At 48.5% G+C, this 20,000-nt stretch overlaps 1 protein-coding gene across 1 annotated transcript in view; it reads left to right on the forward strand.

The window, feature by feature from the left end:
* The window catches only part of LOXL2 (lysyl oxidase like 2), a 46,122-nt gene extending 28,868 nt beyond the window's left edge, over positions 1–17,254 (forward strand). The window contains exons 5-12 of the mRNA XM_062510463.1: positions 738–1,005; positions 1,645–1,812; positions 3,952–4,117; positions 5,079–5,322; positions 10,718–10,833; positions 11,714–11,850; positions 13,287–13,398; positions 16,976–17,254. Coding sequence (XP_062366447.1) covers positions 738–1,005; positions 1,645–1,812; positions 3,952–4,117; positions 5,079–5,322; positions 10,718–10,833; positions 11,714–11,850; positions 13,287–13,398; positions 16,976–17,055 — 1,291 coding nt within the window. The 3' untranslated portion in view covers positions 17,056–17,254. The remainder of the gene's footprint in view (positions 1–737; positions 1,006–1,644; positions 1,813–3,951; positions 4,118–5,078; positions 5,323–10,717; positions 10,834–11,713; positions 11,851–13,286; positions 13,399–16,975) is intronic.
* Positions 17,255–20,000: the final 2,746 nt, after the last annotated feature.

A 20,000-nucleotide genomic window follows, 5' to 3' on the forward strand; every position in this document is an offset into this window, starting at 1 on the left:
ACTGGATTTTAATGAGAGAGAGGCCAAAAAAACAAAAATAAAAAAAGGACAAGATTCCCATTTCCAGCAGCCTCCCCTGGGAATGTCTTCCCACCCTGTCCAGCTGTGATGTGAGGGCTGGCAAAGGTGCCCAATCCCCATTAATTATCATTAAATTAATTAATTGTTGGTGAAATTAAACCCCATACATTCACATCTCCGCCTTGCTCTGTCTAACCAGTTTTGGAAGCAGGAGCTGATTTTTGCAGGAGGATCATTCCGTATTTTTCTGATGGAAATGCCAATTTTCTGCTGCTGCTCATCCTGGGAGGACCCAAATTATTCCATTTTTCTCCCAGCACCTCGAGCCCATTCCCCGCATCAGTTCTCTGCTGTTTTCCTCAGTACTGGAATCTTCCATCTCCCGCCCCAGATTTCTTTTCCTGACTCCTCGTCCCTCCCTGTGGGTGTTTTATTCACAGCCAATTCCCAGTTCAGTGCCAGGCCTTGACTGGGAGCAGATTCCAGCACAAAAACCCAGCCAAAAGGTCACCCTTTGTGAATCCCTACAGCTGAAATTTGTGAATTATGAAACAGTGCAAACTTGGCTTTTCCAGGGATTCGTGCATGCTTGAGTGGCAGAGAATACTGGGAAAGAAAAATAAAATTACTAACAATAATTTCACAGATGTTTGTTTCATTTTTTTTTACCAAAAAATATAAAAAATCAGCGGATTTTTTTTTTTTTTTTTTTTTTTGTTCCCCCCCCCGAGTTTTAAATGCTGGAGGTCACTGTGGTGTTCAAAACCTTCTGGGCTATTCCCTCACCACCCGGATTATTTACTTCCATTTCGAACTTGGTTTTTCCCCCAAGGAATGGGTCCCATCCACCTGAACGAGATCGACTGCACGGGCTTTGAGAAATCGTTGACGGACTGCAAGTTCAACACCGAGTCCCAGGGCTGCAACCACGAGGAAGATGCTGCTGTGAGGTGCAACGTGCCAGCCATGGGCTTCCAAAACCAGGTGGGGAGCCCAGGGATCCGGGTTTGGGGAAATTTTGGGCAGGAATTCCGAGCAGGAATCGTTTCGCCCGAGCGAAAGTTTAATTTAAATTTAAAAAAAAAGTTAAACCCGAAAGTTTTAAATTTTCACCCGAGTGAAAGTGAAAGTTTAAATCGGGTTTTTAACTTTAAAAAAAATTTTAAAAATAAAAAAAAAAAAAGAGAGAGGGGAAATGAGGATGAGTCTCTCTTTTTTGAGTTCCTCTGGGCAGCCTCGTTGGAATTCCCTTTTTGCCAATCCCTGGGGGGATAAAAAAAAAAAAAAAATCCCTCACCAGGATTTCTCCAGCCCTGTGCTAAAGGGGGAGATTTCTCCTGTGCGTGTTTCAGTGTTATTAAATCAAAGTATATTCATTTTGTAAGAATTTTAAGAAAACTTTAAAATTTTATTCCAAAAAACACTGGAAACCTTCTTGCCCACCCGTTGGAATTATAAACTTACCTCTAGGCTTTCAGTCTGGGTCACTTCCAGCTGGGGATATCCAACGATCCCAAATTTATTTTTTTTTTTGGGGGGGTGGGGGAGGTGGGGAGACAAAGCCTTCTTCCCCACTGTTTTCCTTTGGAAATCTGTGGGATTTCTGGGTTCTGTGTCCTGCAGCTCCGCCTGAGCGGGGGCCGTAACCCCTACGAGGGTCGTGTGGAGGTGCTGGCCGAGCACAACGGGACCCTGAGGTGGGGCACGGTCTGCAGCCACAACTGGGGCACCGTGGAGGCCATGGTGGTGTGCCGGCAACTGGGGTTGGGATTTGCTAGCCACGCCTTCCAGGTGAGCCCCTGCCCCACCCCGACCTGGGGGTCGCAGCTGCGTGGGTGGGTTGGGGGTGCTGGAGGAGGAGGGGGATCCGGAGGAAGGGTCGTTCCAAAAGGAGATTCCAGGAGCTGGAGGGACCTCGAGGGTGTTGTGCAGTGGTCCTGGAGGTGGGGGTTTGGAGCAGGAGGAGATGGGCATGGGGAGGAGTGAGGGAATTTCAGCAGGAACAGGAATGGTGGGAGGATCAGGAGGAAGAGTCGTTCCAAAAGGAGATTCGAGGACCTTGAGGGTGAAATCTGTGTTGTACGATGGACCTGGAGGTGGGGGTTTGGAGCAGGAGGAGATGGGCATGGGGAGGAGTGAGGGAATTTCAGCAGGAACCGGGAAGGTGGGATGAGGGACAGTGGCTTCAGGGTTAGATGGAATATTGGGAATGAATTCTTCCCTGGGACAGCGGTGAGGTCCTGGCATGGAGTTCCCAGAGGAGCTGTGGTTGTCCCACCCCTGGAAGTGTCCAAGGCCAGCTCGGAGCAGCCTGGGATAGTGGAAGGTGTCCCTGTCCATGGCTGGGGGTGGCACTGGATGGGATTTAAGGGTTTTTAAGGATTTGGTGACAAACCTTCTGCTTCCCCGAGTTCTCTGCTGTTTTCTCACAGCTCAGGTTTCCCAACATCCCCCAGTCCCTGCTTGGGCTGGTGGCTGCGTGCAGGTTCTTGTCCCTCCCTGAAACGCAGAGCTCAGGTTCAAACTGGTGTCAGGTCACCCAAAAAACAAAAATAAAAATGGTATTTTGCTCCTGTAGTTGCTCCCTGAGCAGCAGGGCTGGATCCAGCTCCATTAATTTTTTCTTTCCCTGCTCCTCTCCTGCCCCAAACCCTTCTGGCTTCTGCGGGGCCAGGAATGACACCTCAGTTCTGCGCCAGCCCTGGGACTGTCCCAGGCCAGGTTGGATGCTGGGAGCAGCCTGGCACGGTGGAAGCTGTCCCTGCCCATGGGATGACCTTCAAGGTCCTTTCCAACCCAAACCATTCCATGATCTCTGCCCCCCTGAGCTCACGGACAGATCCAAACCATTCTGCGTGGCCAGGGAGGGATCTGCAGGTCCTCGGGGGATGCTCTGAGCTTGGACACCCGGCAGGGAGGAGGCTGGAGCTGCACCTTCTGCTGGAGCCATTCCCTGCTCCAACACCTCCTCCCAGGAGCCGAGGATCTCCACATCCCTGAGCCTTTTCCTGGCTCTTTGGGCACAGCCCTGACAGTCCAGCGAGGAAAAGCCTTTTTTTTTTTTTTTTTTTTGTTTTGTTTTTTTTTTTTTCCCCCCCCTGAGCTGAGGCTGCTGGAATTTGGAACAGAAAAGTCTCTTGTGCTGCCCCAGCTCCGGGAACATAAAGCCCCAGTGTGCAGAACAGGGCAGCCCTGTGTGCTCCCAGCCTTCCCAAAGAGCCGGAGCCGACGGGAGCCGTGGGACGCCGGGGGGTTCTTTTCCTGGAAGCTGCTCCCAGTTTGGACACAGACAGATCTCACTGGGGTCTTTATTTTTTAGGTTGTCCCCTCCTCTTCTCCCACGTTTTAGGAGTTGATGTTGTGTCATTTCCATGGGGGATGATGAGAGGGAATTTCATGAGGAGCTGGAACGATGGGATGAGGGGGAATGGCTTCGCACTGCCAGAGGGCAGAGTTAGGTGGGATATTGGGAATAAGCTCATCCCTGGACTTCTCTGGGACATTCCAGCCTGGGATGGAATACCCCTGGATCCCTGGAAGTGTTCAAGTCCAGCTTGAAGCAACCTGGGACAGCGAGAGGTGTCCCTGCCCGTGGCTGGCAGTGGGACTGGATGGGATTCAAGGTTTTTAAGGATTTGGTGACAAAACTTCTGCTTCCCTGAGTTCCCTGCTCCAGCATCCTTTGGCAAGTTCCTCCTGGATAATGCGGGGTCTTAAATCCCCACCTCCAGGGCCTCTGTACAACGCAGATTTCACCCTCAAGGTCCTTCCAGCCCAACCCTTAAATCTCCTTTTGGAATGACCCTTCCTCCTGGAGGGACAACCCACAATTTAGGCATTTAAATATCCCCCTAAGAGCCACTAAACCCCAAGGAATCTGCCAAATTCCTTCTTCTGCCTTTTTTTTTTTTTTTTTTTTTTCCCTCCCAGGAAACGTGGTACTGGCACGGGGACGTGGGCGCCAACGACGTGGTGATGAGTGGGGTCAAGTGCTCGGGGACAGAGATGTCCCTGTCCCACTGCCGGCACGACGGGGCCCACGTGTCCTGCCCCAGGGGAGGGGGACGCTTCGGGGCCGGCGTGTCCTGCTCGGAGAGTGAGTAACTCGGGATTGATCCCACCTGGAGGAATGGGGTGACCCAAAAGACAAAAAAAAAAAAAAAAAAAAAAAAAAAAAGGGAAAATTCTTCCTCCCGGAGAGGTTCTGGAGGTGGCTACCCCAGACCTGTCCAGGGCCAGCTTGGAGTGAGCTGGGATTGTGGAAGATGTCCCTGCCCATGGTGGGGGGTGGGATGGGATGGGATGGGATGGGATGGGATGGGATGGGATGGGATGGGATGGGATGGGATGATGGGGTTTATGGAAGGGATGGGATGGGATGGGATAGGATGGGATTTATGGGACGGATGGGATTTATGGGATGGGATTTAAGGTCAGCTATTCCCATGTGGTGAATGGTTCCCCCTAGGCTTTTCCTGCTCAAACTCAGTGTAGGATTAAGTTGGATATTAGATTAGATTAGATATTCAGGAGGAATTGTTCTCTTTGAGAGCGGTGAGGGGCTGGGATGGAATTCCCAGAGGAGCTGTGGCTGCCCCATGATCCCTGAGAGTGTCCAAGGCCAGGTTGGAGCACCCTGGGACAGTGGGAGGTGTCCCTGCCATGGCTGGGGTGGATGGGATGGGATTTAAGGTCCACATTCCCATACGGTGAGTTGTTCCCTGCCAGGCTTTTCCTACTCAAATCGGAGTAGGATTAGATTGGATATTCAGGAGAGATCCTTCCCTGGGAGGGTGTGGAGGGGCTGGAATGGATTTTCCAGAGAAGCTGTGGCTGCCCCATCCCTAGAAATAACCAAGGCCAAATTGGACGGGGCTTGGAACGACCTGGGATAGTGGGAGGTGTTAGGGCTGGAAGTGTGTGATCCTTAGAACCATTTCCCAAGCAAACCAATCCCTGAACTGTCACTGAGCGAACCCGAGGAGCTCACCAGGACCATCCTCCAGCCAACGTCGGGATGATTTTATTTCATCCCAACCATCCCTTCCCCACTGCAGCCGCCCCCGACCTGGTGCTGAACGCGGAGCTGGTGGAGCAGACAGCTTACCTGGAGGACAGGCCCATGTTCCTGCTGCAGTGTGCCCTGGAGGAGAACTGCCTGGCCAGCTCAGCCCACAACACCTCGCTCACCTCGGGCTACCGGCGCCTGCTGCGCTTCTCCTCCCAAATCCACAACAACGGCCAGTCGGATTTCCGGCCCAAGAACGGGCGCCACGCCTGGGTGTGGCACGACTGTCACCGGTGGGTGTCACACCTGGGGATCAGTGTCACCCTCCAACCCCTCCTGCTGACGTGGGCAAAGTGACAAATCCCGGTTTTGTCCCAGTCCGCGTCTCGGTTCGGTGGGTTTGAAGCGGCGTCCCCTGAATTTTTGGGAGTTTTTTTAATTCGTTCGGTTCTTAAGGAATTGGTTCGGAATTAGGGCTTGGCCGGGTTTTGCTCTGGGTTGAGCTTTGCAGATGGGTCCTGTTGGGTCTCAGTGCAGGGTTTTAGGGCTGGGATTGGCAATCCCAGGTGGGCTTTTTGCAGGAATTTGGGCTGGGCCTCCATTGGGTAGAGTGGAGGGAATTTTCTGTGTCCAAAAAAGAGCCACTGGCACTGGAGAGGAGGGAAAGGAGAGGAATGATTTCTGTCTGAGCTGTGTGAGATGGAAAATGGGGGTTTGGAGGGAGATTTTGGGGCACGGGAGGAGGTGTGGGTGTGGAGAATGGGAGATGGAACAGCTCTGCTGGGAGGAAAGGCTGAGGGAACTGGGAATGTTCCCCTGGAGAAGGGAAGGGAAGGATCCAGGGAGAGCTCAGAGCTCCTTGCAGGGCCTGAAGGGGCTCCAGGAGAGCTGGGGAGGGACTGGGGACAAGGGATGGAGGGACAGGACACGGGGAAAGGGAAGGTTGGGGTGGGATATTGGGAAGGGATTCCTGGCTGGGATGGAATTCCCAGAGGAGCTGGGGCTGCCCCTGGATCCCTGGAAGTGCCCAAGGAAAGGTTGGAGCAGCCTGGGATGGTGGGAGGTGTTCCAGGGCTGGCACTGCATGGGATTAAAATCCAGCATGGGATTAAAAACCATTCCATGATTTCCTGACCCCTGGGAGCCGAGTTTGCGCAGACAGGACATGGGAACCCTGCACCCACCACGTGCACATTACCTGAGCAGTTTCTCACCTGGAAAAAGACCCAAAAAATGCTGGGATTCTGCATTTTTATGTGTCTAAACCCCACTAAAACTGTCAGCAGCTGGGAGGCGCTTTTGTGCTTATTCTTAACAAAATTAGTGCATACCTGCATCATTTTTAATGGAATTAAGACAGTTTTGAGTAAACTGGAGGGGAAAGGTGCTTTGCTGTGAAATGAAGGCTGGTACAAAGTGGATTTTTCCCTAACTTGAGGTAAAAGGCAGTGAAATAACTCCGTGCACAGCTCCTGTCCCCTTTAAAAAAAAAAAAAAAAACAAAAAAAACTGGGGAAACACCAGAGTGGTAAACTTTAAATCGAAAAGTTCTTCATAATCTTCACAAAGGCCTGAGATGTTCAGGTAGCACCGAAAAAAGGGAAATTTGGAGCAATTTTGGACATCGTGGGAGGGGAGGTGGGATGGGAAAGGGTGAGGAAAAGTCCAGGAGCCATCTGTGCTCCAAACTGGATCCTGTTTAGACGGACAGGGATGAACTCAACCCCTGTTCAATCTTTCCAGCCTGTGTAAACAGCCCTGGGAGTGACTCAGGCATGGCTCAGAAACTGAGTCAGGCTCAAACTCGCATCAGATTTGTCCATTTTGAGCCAAATCTGCCTCAAATCGACAGCCCAGCCTCGGCCTCTGCTCTGCCTCCTGCCCTGGGAGCTCCTGTTTGGATGTGGAAGTAGAATAAAAATGGGGAAGACCCCAGGGAGGGAGTGAAAAATTATTTCCTTATTCTGGCAGATGGCAATTTCTGGATTTTTTTTTTTTTCTTTAAAATTTATTTTTGTGAGGGGAAAAAGCAGGGAAATCTTCCTCCCCTTCCCTCTTTGCTCCTCCCCATCTGTGAATCCATGAGCAATGGTGATTGGAAGTGTTTATTTTTACAGCTGGAATGGAGTGGATTTATGCCCTTTTTTATTCTTCTGCTTTATTTTTTTAGGTTTTTTTTTTTTTTTTTTTTATTCTTGATCAACTGGTTCTGAGTTAGGCCCTGTCTGGGGCTCGCTTTGAGCTGAGCTTTGCAGATGGGCTCTGCTGGGTCTCAGTGCAGGGTTCCAGGGCTGGGATCGGCATTCCCAAAACTGGGATACACATTCCTAAAACTGGGATACCCATTCCCAGAACTGGGATACCCATTCCTAAAACTGGGATACCCATTCCCAGAACTGGGATACCCATTCCTAAAACTGGGATACCCATTCCCAGAACTGGGATACCCATTCCCAGAGCTGGGATAGGCATTCCCAAAGCTGGGATCGGCATTCCCAAAACTGGGATACACATTCCTAAAACTGGGATAGGCATTCCCAAAACTGGGATACCCATTCCTAAAACTGGGATAGGCATTCCCAAAACTGGGATACCCATTCCTAAAACTGGGATACCCATTCCCAGAACTGGGATACCCATTCCCAGAACTGGGATAGGCATTCCCAAAGCTGGGATCGGCATTCCCAAAACTGGGATACACATTCCTAAAACTGGGATACCCATTCCCAGAACTGGGATACCCATTCCCAGAGCTGAGATACCCATTCCCAGAACTGGGATCGGCATTCCCAAAACTGGGATACACATTCCTAAAACTGGGATAGGCATTCCCAAAACTGGGATACCCATTCCTAAAACTGGGATAGGCATTCCCAAAACTGGGATACCCATTCCTAAAACTGGGATACCCATTCCCAGAACTGGGATACCCATTCCCAGAACTGGGATAGGCATTCCCAAAGCTGGGATCGGCATTCCCAAAACTGGGATACACATTCCTAAAACTGGGATACCCATTCCCAGAACTGGGATACCCATTCCCAGAGCTGAGATACCCATTCCCAGAGCTGGGATACCCATTCCCAAAGTTGGGATCAGCATTCCCAGAGCTGGGATACCCATTCCCAAAGTTGGGATACCCATTCCCAAAGCTGGGATACCCATTCCCAAAGTTGGGATACCCATTCCCAGAGCTGAGATACCCATTCCCAAAGCTGGGATACCCATTCCCAAAGTTGGGATACCCATTCCCAAAGCTGGGATACCCATTCCCAAAGCTGGGATACCCATTCCCAGAGCTGGGATACCCATTCCCAAAGTTGGGATCAGCATTCCCAGAGCTGGGATACCCATTCCCAAAGTTGGGATACCCATTCCCAAAGCTGGGATACCCATTCCCAAAGTTGGGATACCCATTCCCAGAGCTGAGATACCCATTCCCAAAGCTGGGATACCCATTCCCAAAGTTGGGATACCCATTCCCAAAGCTGGGATACCCATTCCCAGAGCTGGGATACCCATTCCCAAAGTTGGGATACCCATTCCCAGAGCTGGGATACCCATTCCCAAAGTTGGGATACCCATTCCCAGAGCTGGGGTGACACACAGTGGTTTCAGGTCCCACTCCAGTTCTTTCCCTGGTCCCTCACCCCCTGGATTTGCTCCCAATTCCAAGGCTGGGCTCAAATCCAAGGAATTGCATCGGCATCACCCGCACTGCTGTGCCCTGCCCTGGCCACAGCTGGGCTTTAATCCCACATTTCCAGCTCATTCCTGCTCTGCAAATCCCATGGGGTCCAGCTGGGCTAAAGCTCACCTTAATCCTCTGCTGAGCCAGCAGTGAGGCTTAAAAATCCCAATGTTCCCCGAGTCCAGCGTCACCCAAGCCCTGCTGGGGCCTGACTTTGCTGATCAGGGATCTAAGCATGGGCTCCAGGCACTCTCCTGACTTCTGCTGTGCTGGAATGTTCCCCAGGCCAGGCTGACACCGACACATCCCAGTTTAAAACCAGGAAATGTCTCCTGGGTGAAAATCCAGCTCTGAGCAGGCTGAGAGACGCTGCCCCAGCTGTTGGTTTTTTTTGGTTTTTCGGGTTTTCTTTGCTGATAAATTCACATTCTGCTGCTGAAAAAATTAATCGATAAAAGCAGGCACGTCTGGGCACAGCCAGCTCTGTGTGGAATATTCCTGGGAAATGATGGGGCTGCTCCGAGGGATGATTTTTTGGGTGGATTTTTAGCTCTTCCTGCCGCTGTAAAACACTGTGATCCCAGCAAAGCTGGAGCAAGGGACTTAATAAAGGTCCCAGGCCACGTTGGACAGGGCTTGGAGCAGCCTGGGACAGTGGGAATTGTCCGTGCCACGGACAGGGACGGATCAAACTGATCCTTAAATCCCTGCTCACCATCATGGATGTTCCATCCGTGCCATGGAAAGGGACGGATCAAACTGATCCTTAAATCCCTGCTCACCATCGTGGATGTTCCATCCGTGCCACGGACAGGGATGGATCAAACTGATCCTTAAATCCCTGCTCACCATCGTGGATGTTCCATCCGTGCCACGGACAGGGACGGATCAAACTGATCCTTAAATCCCTGCTCACCATCGTGGATGTTCCATCCGTGCCATGGAAAGGGACGGATCAAACTGATCCTTAAATCCCTGCTCACCATCGTGGATGTTCCATCCGTGCCATGGAAAGGGACGGATCAAACTGATCCTTAAATCCCTGCTCACCATCGTGGATGTTCCATCCGTGCCATGGAAAGGGACGGATCAAACTGATCCTTAAATCCCTGCTCACCATCGTGGATGTTCCATCCATGCCACGGACAGGGACGGATCAAACTGATCCTTAAATCCCTGCTCACCATCGTGGATGTTCCATCCGTGCCATGGAAAGGGACGGATCAAACTGATCCTTAAATCCCTGCTCACCATCGTGGATGTTCCATCCGTGCCACGGACAGGGACGGATCAAACTGATCCTTAAATCCCTGCTCACCATCGTGGATGTTCCATCTGTGCCACGGACAGGGATGGATCAAACTGATCCTTAAATCCCTGCTCACCATCGTGGATGTTCCATCCGTGCCACGGACAGGGACGGATCAAACTGATCCTTAAATCCCTGCTCACCATCGTGGATGTTCCATCTGTGCCACGGACAGGGATGGATCAAACTGATCCTTAAATCCCTGCTCACCATCGTGGATGTTCCATCCGTGCCACGGACAGGGACGGATCAAACTGATCCTTAAATCCCTGCTCACCATCGTGGATGTTCCATCTGTGCCACGGACAGGGACGGATCAAACTGATCCTTAAATCCCTGCTCACCATCGTGGATGTTCCATCCGTGCCATGGAAAGGGACGGATCAAACTGATCCTTAAATCCCTGCTCACCATCGTGGATGTTCCATCCATGCCACGGACAGGGATGGATCAAACTGATCCTTAAATCCCACCCAACCAGCCTGGGATTCCATGTGAATAAATCCCAGGAGGCAGCAGGACGGGTGATGGAACCACACAGGATCATACCCAGGGAATATTTCCTGGCTGGAATTCTCCCATTCCTACAGCTCCAGTGGGGCCTTCAGCTGCGATAATTAAAGTAAAATTAATTATAAGGCTAAAATTAATTATCCCTCGTGGTAATTGTCACCGTCTGTGCGCACAGGCACTACCACAGCATGGAGGTGTTCACCCACTACGACCTCCTGAACCTCAACGGCACCAAGGTGGCCGAGGGACACAAGGCCAGCTTCTGCCTGGAGGACACGGAATGCGAAGCAGGTCTGTGCCAGAGCCCTGCCTCCCGGGAATTTCATCCTCTTCCTCAGCAGGTGACAGCTCCCAGGGCCTGAAGGTGGCCTGGATGGAGCCAGGAAACAGTTCTGGGTGGAGGAATGGTGGATGGATGATGGATGATGGATGGATGATGGATGGATGGATGGATGGATGGATGGATGGATGATGGATTGATGGATGGATGGATGGATGATGGATGGATGATGGATGGATGATGGATGATGGATGGATGGATGGATGGATGATGGATGGATGGATGGATGGATGGATGATGGATGGATGATGGATGGATGATGGATGATGGATGGATGGATGGATGGATGATGGATGGATGGATGGATAATGGATGGATGGATGATGGATGATGGATGGATGGATGGATGATGATGGATGATGGATGGATGGATGATGGATGGATGATGGATGGATGGATGGATGGATGATGGATGATGATGGATGATGGATGATGATGGATGATGGATGGATGGATGATGGATGGATGATGGATGGATGATGGATGGATGGATTGATGGATGGATGGATGATGGATGATGATGGATGATGGATGATGGATGATGATGGATGATGGAATCTCCCAGATCCCTCATTCTCTTTTCCACCCTCAGCTCCCTCCATCCCAACTCTGAGCTGCTCCAAAGTCCCAAATTCTTCATTTTCTACTCCCTACCACATGAGGAATTCCAAAAGAATCCTCCAGCTGCTGTGACTGGAATGTGGCATCTCCTTCAATCTCCCCCAAAACACCACACCTGGAGTTCATCACTGCCCACGGCGAACAAACAGGAATTTTCTGGGAATTCTGCCGCGGATTTAACCCCTTTTTGCCTGAATTCTGCTCCTTTAGATGTGCAGAAGCAGTACGAGTGTGCCAATTTTGGGGAGCAGGGGATCACAGTTGGCTGCTGGGACGTTTATCGGCACGACATCGACTGCCAGTGGATCGACATCACCGACGTTCCTCCCGGGGATTACCTTTTCCAGGTGGGAAAAACAGCATTTGGGACACTCCTGCTGCTTCTGTTTTACCAGTCACACCCAGAATTGCCCAAATTCATTCATTCGACACCTCCAAATCCTGATTATAAAGGGATTATATTCCCAGATGCCTAAAAGATAAAGGGTTATCCAACGGGATAATCAGCACGTGCTCCCAAGGGAAAAATCAGAGCCTAAAAACACAGTTTGGAAATTAATATCTTAAAAAAAATCCATGTCCAGCTAATCCTAGAGAGGCCCAGCCCACAGTGTTGTCAAAATTCCCAAAGCACAGCGTCCCCCTTTGGAGCTGGTTGTAAGCAGCATTCCCTGGATTTTGGGATTAAACTGTGCTGGTCATGGGGTTTTTGTAGGAATTTGGGCTGGGCCTCAAATCCGTGCCCATGAGGGGAATTCTCCTGGTCCAAAAAGAGCCACTGGCACTGGAGAGGAGGGAAAGGAGAGGAATGATTTCTGTCTGAGCTGTGTGAGATGGAAAATGGGGGTTTGGAGGGAGATTTTGGGGCACGGGAGGAGGTGTGGGTGTGGAGAATGGGAGATGGAACAGCTCTGCTGGGAGGAAAGGCTGAGGGAACTGGGAATGTTCCCCTGGAGAAGGGAAGGGAAGGATCCAGGGAGAGCTCAGAGCTCCTTGCAGGGCCTGAAGGGGCTCCAGGAGAGCTGGGGAGGGACTGGGGACAAGGGATGGAGGGACAGGACACGGGGAAAGGGGAGGTTGGGGTGGGATATTGGGAAGGGATTCCTGGCTGGGATGGAATTCCCAGAGGAGCTGGGGCTGCCCCTGGATCCCTGGAAGTGCCCAAGTCCAGCTTGGAACACCCTGGGACAGTGGGAAGTGTCTGTGCCCATGGCAGGGGATGGAATGGGATGGGTTTTAAGTCACTTCCAACCCAAACCATTCCAGGATTCTTTGGTTTTATTTTCTCATCCCTCTGTGGGTGCTGCAGGATCAGCCCTGGGCTCTGGGAATGTGCTGGGCAGGAGGGACTGGAGGGACAGGACACAGGGAATGGCTCCAAAGTGACAAAGGGCAGGGATGGGTGGGATATTGGGAAGGAATTCCTGCCTGGGAGGGGCTGGGATGGAATTCCCAGAGGAGCTGGGGCTGCCCCTGGATCCCTGGAATTGTCCCAGGCCAGGTTGGGATAACCTGGGACAGGGGGAGGTGTCCCTGCCATGGCACTGATGGGATTTAAATCCCTTCCCACCCAAACCATTCCACCTTTCCCCAACCAAGACTTTATTCCCTGATCTTTATCTGAATCATTTCTCCCTCTTTACAAAAACGAACCGTATTTTCATTTTCCGCTAAAAAAAAATAAATAAAAAAAATTTTAAAAAGCCATAAAACCCAACTGATCCTGCATCCTGCCAAATCCCCCTTTTCCACAACCCCCACCCCATCCCTCCATCCCTCCCAGGTCGTGATCAACCCCAACTACGAGGTGGCAGAGTCGGATTATTCCAACAACGTCATGAAATGCCGGAGCCGCTACGACGGGCAGCGCATCTGGATGTACAACTGCCACATAGGTGAGGGCTGGGACTCTCCAGAAGCCTCAGTGGGCTCTTCTATTTTATTTGGGCTTTAGTTAGGTTGGGATTGAAGTAGGAGGGATGGATTTTTGTGTTTGGACTCGGCTGTTTGTTAATTATTATTTGTAGTGCGGTGGTGCCGCAGCACTTCCAGCTAACGAGCTGAAAATGACAAAGTGGAGCTGGATCTTGCTCGTTACGAGGTCTTTAATTATTCAGTTAAAAGCTAACATTTCTATTATTTATATTTTTATGATATTTATATCGTTTATATTATTTATATCATTTATATTATTTATATCATTTATATTATTTATATTATTTATATTATTTGTAATTTTGACCCAATGACCAAACACCTGTGACCCGCGGTGTGGAATTTTGTATCCAATTTTAAAAGTACCACCTAAAACTAAGAAGGAACAAGAAGGAAGGAAAAAGACAAAGCCCCAGAACCTCCACCTCGTCCCATAACTATTACTGTGTCCCAAATTCACACAATCCCAAATTCATGAGCAATCCCAATTTCACACACAGTTCCAAATTCTCACACAATCCCAAATTCCCACACAACCCCAAATTCACACAATCCCAAATTCTCACACAGTCCCAACTTCACACACAGTCCCAAATTCTAACACAGTCCCAAATTCACACAATCCCAATTTCACACAATCCCAAATTTCACACAATCCCAAATTTCACACAATCCCAAATTCACACACAGTCCCAAATTCTCACACAATCCCAAATTTCACACAATCCCAAATTCACACACAGTCCCAAATTCACACAATCCCAAATTCTCACACAATCCCAAATTCTCACACAATCCCAATTTCACACAACCCCAATTTCACACAATCCCAATTTCACACAATCCCAATTTCACACAACCCCAATTTCACACAATCCCAAATTTCACACAATCCCAAATTCACACACAGTCCCAAATTCACACAATCCCAAATTCTCACACAATCCCAAATTCTCACACAATCCCAATTTCACACAACCCCAATTTCACACAATCCCAATTTCACACAATCCCAATTTCACACAACCCCAATTTCACGCACACAACCCCAAATTCCCACAGAACCCCAAAATTCCCGCAGAACCCCAAATTCCAAACCCTTCCCCACGTGCAATCCCACACTTCTGTTCAAACCCCACGGCAGCGACCCCAAATCCATCAGCCGGATTTTGGAATCTGAGCGTTCTCCAAGGCCCAGCTCGCCCGCGGTGCTCTCCAGGGTTGGGGGGGGGGACGCAACAGAAAGTTCAGAATTCCCAGGATTCAGGATTCCAACAGAGCAGGGCCAGGGATGCTCCGAGGATTCTTCTCCCACGAGGAATTTAATGTTTTCCTCTCAGGAAAAGCCCTGGTGCAATCCCAGCACAGTCACAAACAACCTGGGAAATTCCTTCTTCCCAAAAAATCAAATTATTTTGCCAAGATGGGATCCCTTGAGATGGCGAAGGTTCTTTAGGAAAACAAACAAAGCAGCGGGGAAAAAAAAAAAAAAGTGAAAAAGTTGGGGGGGGGGTGGAAAAAACCAACAAAAAAAAAATTCCTGCTGTGCCAGGCAGGAATTAAAACGTTCCTGGATTGTCAGGGAAATCTCTTGTTTTCTTGGAAAAATTTAAAATATTATTGTTTGGTATTTTATTTTTTTTTGGTCTTGGAAATATCAAAGCCAAACTAATTTAAATTCGGCTTAGTTTTCAAAGTTCAGTTTTAAAATGGAATTTACTTGGGGGCTTTTTTAGGGACAGAAAATGATGCCCAGCTCCAAATAAAACCAGCTCTGAAAATTCCTTTCTTCAATTTTCATGGGGAGATAAAAAAAAAAAAAAAAATTAAAAAACCGTGCAATAACTGATTTTTCTCATTATTTTGTTGGGATTTTAGCAGAAAATTCTCCTCTCCAGTGTCACGTTTCAGACTGTGACCTAGTTCAGGGGAAGTGAAACCCAGTTCCAGATGTTTCGCGGGCTCTGCAGCTGGGCTGGGAGATATTTCTAGGTGAAAATAAAGGTTTTTAAATTCCACTTTGTCCTAATTAGAGAGAATTCAGGGTTTGGTTCTGGCTCAGAGCAGAGCCCTCACGGTCCTGGTGAGGCCTCGCTTTGTTTTTCGACAAATTTGGGGAATTCAACCTCAAAAATCCACCAAGGACCGACCCAGCCCTCCAAATTTAAAACTTCAAATTTCATTTTTTTTTTTTTGAAACTTACAAATTAAATTTATATTAAATTTAAAACTTAAAATAATTTTAAAATTTCGTTAACTCCTGACCTTTAAGCCCTTCATTTCCAATCCCAATGCCCCTGAATGCTTTTCCCTGCTCATCCTGTGCTCTCCTGCCATTCCCAAGGGATTTTCCCTCTCTTGGAATTTCCCTTTTGCTTTTTTATTTTTTCCCTGCTCCTGTGCTTTCCCAATGTTCCCAAGTGTTTTTCCTCTCGTGGTATTCCCAAGATTCCCAGATTATTTTCCCCTTCTCCCACCATTCCCAAGATTCCCAGATTATTTTCCCCCTCTCCCACCATTCCCAGTTGGTTTTTTCCCTCTCCCACCATTCCCAGCTGTTTTTTCCCCTCTCCCACCATTCCCAGTTGGTTTTTTTTCCCCTCTCCCACCATTCCCAGTTGGTTTTTTTCCCTCTCCCACCATTCCCAGTTGGTTTTTCCCCTCTCCCACCATTCCCAGTTGGTTTTTTTTCCCCTCTCCCACCATTCCCAGTTGGTTTTTCCCCCTCTCCCACCATTCCCAGTTGGTTTTTTCCCCTCTCCCACCATTCCCAGTTGTTTTTTTGCCTCTCCCACCATTCCCAGATGTTTTTTCCCCCTCTCCCACCATTCCCAGTTGGTTTTTTTCCACTCTCCCACCATTCCCAGTTGGTTTTTTCCCCTCTCCCACCATTCCCAGTTGGTTTTTTCCCACTCTCCCACCATTCCCAGTTGGTTTTTTTCCCTCTCCCACCATTCCCAGATGTTTTTTCCCCTCTCCCACCATTCCCAGTTGGTTTTTTCCCCTCTCCCACCATTCCCAGTTGGTTTTTTTCCCTCTCCCACCATTCCCAGATGTTTTTTCCCCTCTCCCACCATTCCCAGTTGGTTTTTTCCCACTCTCCCACCATTCCCAGTTGGTTTTTTTCCCTCTCCCACCATTCCCAGATGTTTTTTCCCCTCTCCCACCATTCCCAGTTGGTTTTTTCCCCTCTCCCACCATTCCCAGTTGGTTTTTTTCCCTCTCCCACCATTCCCAGATGTTTTTTTCCCTCTCCCACCATTCCCAGTTGGTTTTTTCCCCTCTCCCACCATTCCCAGTTGGTTTTTCCCACTCTCCCACCATTCCCAGTTGGTTTTTCCCCTCTCCCACCATTCCCAGTTGGTTTTTCCCCTCTCCCACCATTCCCAGTTGGTTTTTTCCCCTCTCCCACCATTCCCAGTTGTTTTTTTTTCCCCTCTCCCACCATTCCCAGTTGGTTTTTTCCCCTCTCCCACCATTCCCAGTTGGTTTTTTCCCCTCTCCCACTCACCCTGTGCTCTCCTCTGGCCTCTCCAGGTGATTCCTTCAGCGAGGAGACGGAGCAGAAGTTCGAGCACCTCAGGGGACTCTCAAATAACAACGTGTCCGCCCGGTAGAATTCCCACTAATTTAAGGAAGCCAGGACTCCTGCTCCGGCCCTTCCCGAACCACTGCACCCCCAGGACATCGAGCCTCATCCAAAAATCTGAATTTCAGGTGGATCATTCCTGAAAAGATTCCTCTCCCTTTTCCCGGTTTAGCTGCTCAGGCCACCCCTCGGTGCCTCCTGCAAATTCCAGCTTTCCTCAGCTCCGGCTTCTTCATCATTCCAAAGATTTCTCCTGCACTTTGCAGCACCACCAGCGCTCGGGTTGGGTGCCAGCCACACCCCCACCCAAAAAAAAAACCAAAAAAAAAAAAAAAAAAAAAAAAAAAAAAGTGCCTTCATCCTTCATTTCCAAGGCATTATTTGGGAATTTTCCAGCTCTTTTTCTTTTTTTTTCTTTTTTTTTTTTTTTCTCCCCACCCCCACCACCATTCCCAACGTTGCTGCTTCCTGCACTCGGCTCCTCCTCAGCAGCCAGGAAAACACAAAGGAAAGGAAAAGCGGAAAATGAAGAGGGAGAAAAAAAAAGGGGGGGAAAAGAAAAGGGGGGAAAAGAAAGGAGCAGGTTTTTGTGAGCAGAAAAATGTAAAGCTGAATTTAATACAGCAGTGAAAGAAAACGCTCGGATCCAACGAACGCCCCGCTCCGGAGGGGAGCGAACCCAGAATTCCACTGGGAATTCCACTGGGAATTGCAATTCACTGGGAATTCCACTGGGAATTGCACTGGGAATTGCAATTCACTGGGAATTCCACTGGGAATTTCACTGGGAATTTCATTTCACTGGGAATCCCACTGGGAATTTCATTGGGAATTGCAATTCACTGGGAATTCCACTGGGAATTTCACTGGGAATTTCATTTCACTGGGAATTCCACTGGGAATTTCATTGGGAATTGCAATTCACTGGGAATTCCACTGGGAATTTCACTGGGAATTTCATTTCACTGGGAATTCCACTGGGAATTTCATTGGGAATTGCAATTCACTGGGAATTTCACTGGGAATTTCATTTCACTGGGAATCCCACTGGGAATTTCATTGGGAATTGCAATTTACTGGGAATTCCACTGGGAATTTCACTGGGAATTGCATTTCACTGGGAATTCCAATGGGAATTCCACTGGGAATTACAATTCACTGGGAATTCCACTGGGAATTGCATTTCACTGGGAATTCCAATGAGAATTCCACTGGGAATTACAATTCACTGGGAATTCCACTGGGAATTGCATTTCATTGGGAATTCCAATGGGAATTCCACTGGGAATTACAATTCACTGGGAATTCCACTGGGAATTGCATTTCACTGGGAATTCCACTGGGAATTCCGCTGGGAATTGCATTTCCATGGGGATTTCACTGGGATTTTCACTGGGAATTTCACTGAGAATTGCATTTCACTGGGAATTTCACAGGGAATTTCACCTGGAATTTCATTTCATATAGAATTTCACAGGGAATTCCATTTCACTGGGAATTGCATTTCACTGGGAATTTCACCTGGAATTTAATTTCACACTGAATTTCACAGGGAATTGCATTTCATACAGAATTTCACAGGGAATTTCATTTCACATGGCATTTCATTTCATATAGAATTTCACCTGGAATTTCACAGGGAATTTCACAGGGAATTTCAAAGGGAATTTCATTTCACACTGAATTTCACACAGAATTTCATTTCACACGGAATTTCACCCGGAACTTCACCTGGAATTTCATTTCACACGGAATTTCACCGGGAATTTCACCCGGAATTTCACCTGGAATTTCATTTCACACGGAATTTCACCCGGAATTTCACCTGGAATTTCATTTCACACAGAATTTCACCTGGAACTTCACCTGGAATTTCATTTCACACGGAATTTCACCGGGAATTTCACCCGGAATTTCACCTGGAATTTCATTTCACACGGAATTTCACCGGGAATTTCACCCGGAATTTCACCTGGAATTTCATTTCACACGGAATTTCACTCGGAACTTCACCTGGAATTTCACCTGGAATTTCATTTCACACGGAATTTCACCTGGAATTTCATTTCACACAGAATTTCACCTGGAACTTCACCTGGAATTTCATTTCACACGGAATTTCGCAGGGAATTTCCTTTCCCACGGAATCAAAGCTCCCTGAAGTGACCCCCAGAACTCGGCAGATTCCCCAAGGAATTCCCATCCCACAAGGAATCATCCACCCAACAAATGCAAGATTCACCTCCTGACTGGATTTTTCCATTTTCTTTTTTTTTTTTTTTCCCCCTCCCACCCAAGGATGAATTAGGGTTTTGTATTCTTGTGGGAATTCCTGCCTCTCATTCCCAGGGATCTGCTCCCGTGGGAATTCCCAGTGCTCCTCTTGTTTGAGGACACGCTTTGCTACAGAGCTCCAATAAAAACAATTTCCCTGGAAAAAGAAAGGAAAAAAAGAAAAAAAAATCACTTTAAAAGCCCTCGGTGCATTTCTCCTCACAATTCATGGAAAGTTTGGGGATTTTTTTTTTTTTTTTCATCCCCCTCCCCCTTTTTTCTACAACCAAAATCACCTGAAATTCCAGCTGATTCCACAGGGAATTCCAACTGGCTGCAAACTTCCATAAAAAACCCCTCCACACAGGGACGTTGCAGAGGTTTAAAAATGCAGAAATATTTGGGATATTTGTCATTTCTGCAAAGGGTTTTTTTTTTTTTTTTAACCTCCTGACGATTGGAAAATTCCAAAATTTTTTTTTTTTATTATTTTTTTATTTTTTTTCCCTCCCCCCCCCCCTCAGAATTCCAGACTGGAGCCACGAGCAGAGCCTGGGATTGGGGTGGAAGCTCATTTTAACCCCAGCTCTGGGCACATCAGCACAGACAAATTCTGGAGGTTTTGGGTTTTGTTTTATTTTTTTTTTTAATTTCTTCCCCCCCTCCCTCCCCCCCCAAATTTCCTCAGCAAGTTCAGGC

This window comes from Cinclus cinclus, chromosome 29 (genome assembly GCF_963662255.1).
Source record: "Cinclus cinclus chromosome 29, bCinCin1.1, whole genome shotgun sequence".
NCBI lineage: Eukaryota > Metazoa > Chordata > Aves > Passeriformes > Cinclidae > Cinclus > Cinclus cinclus.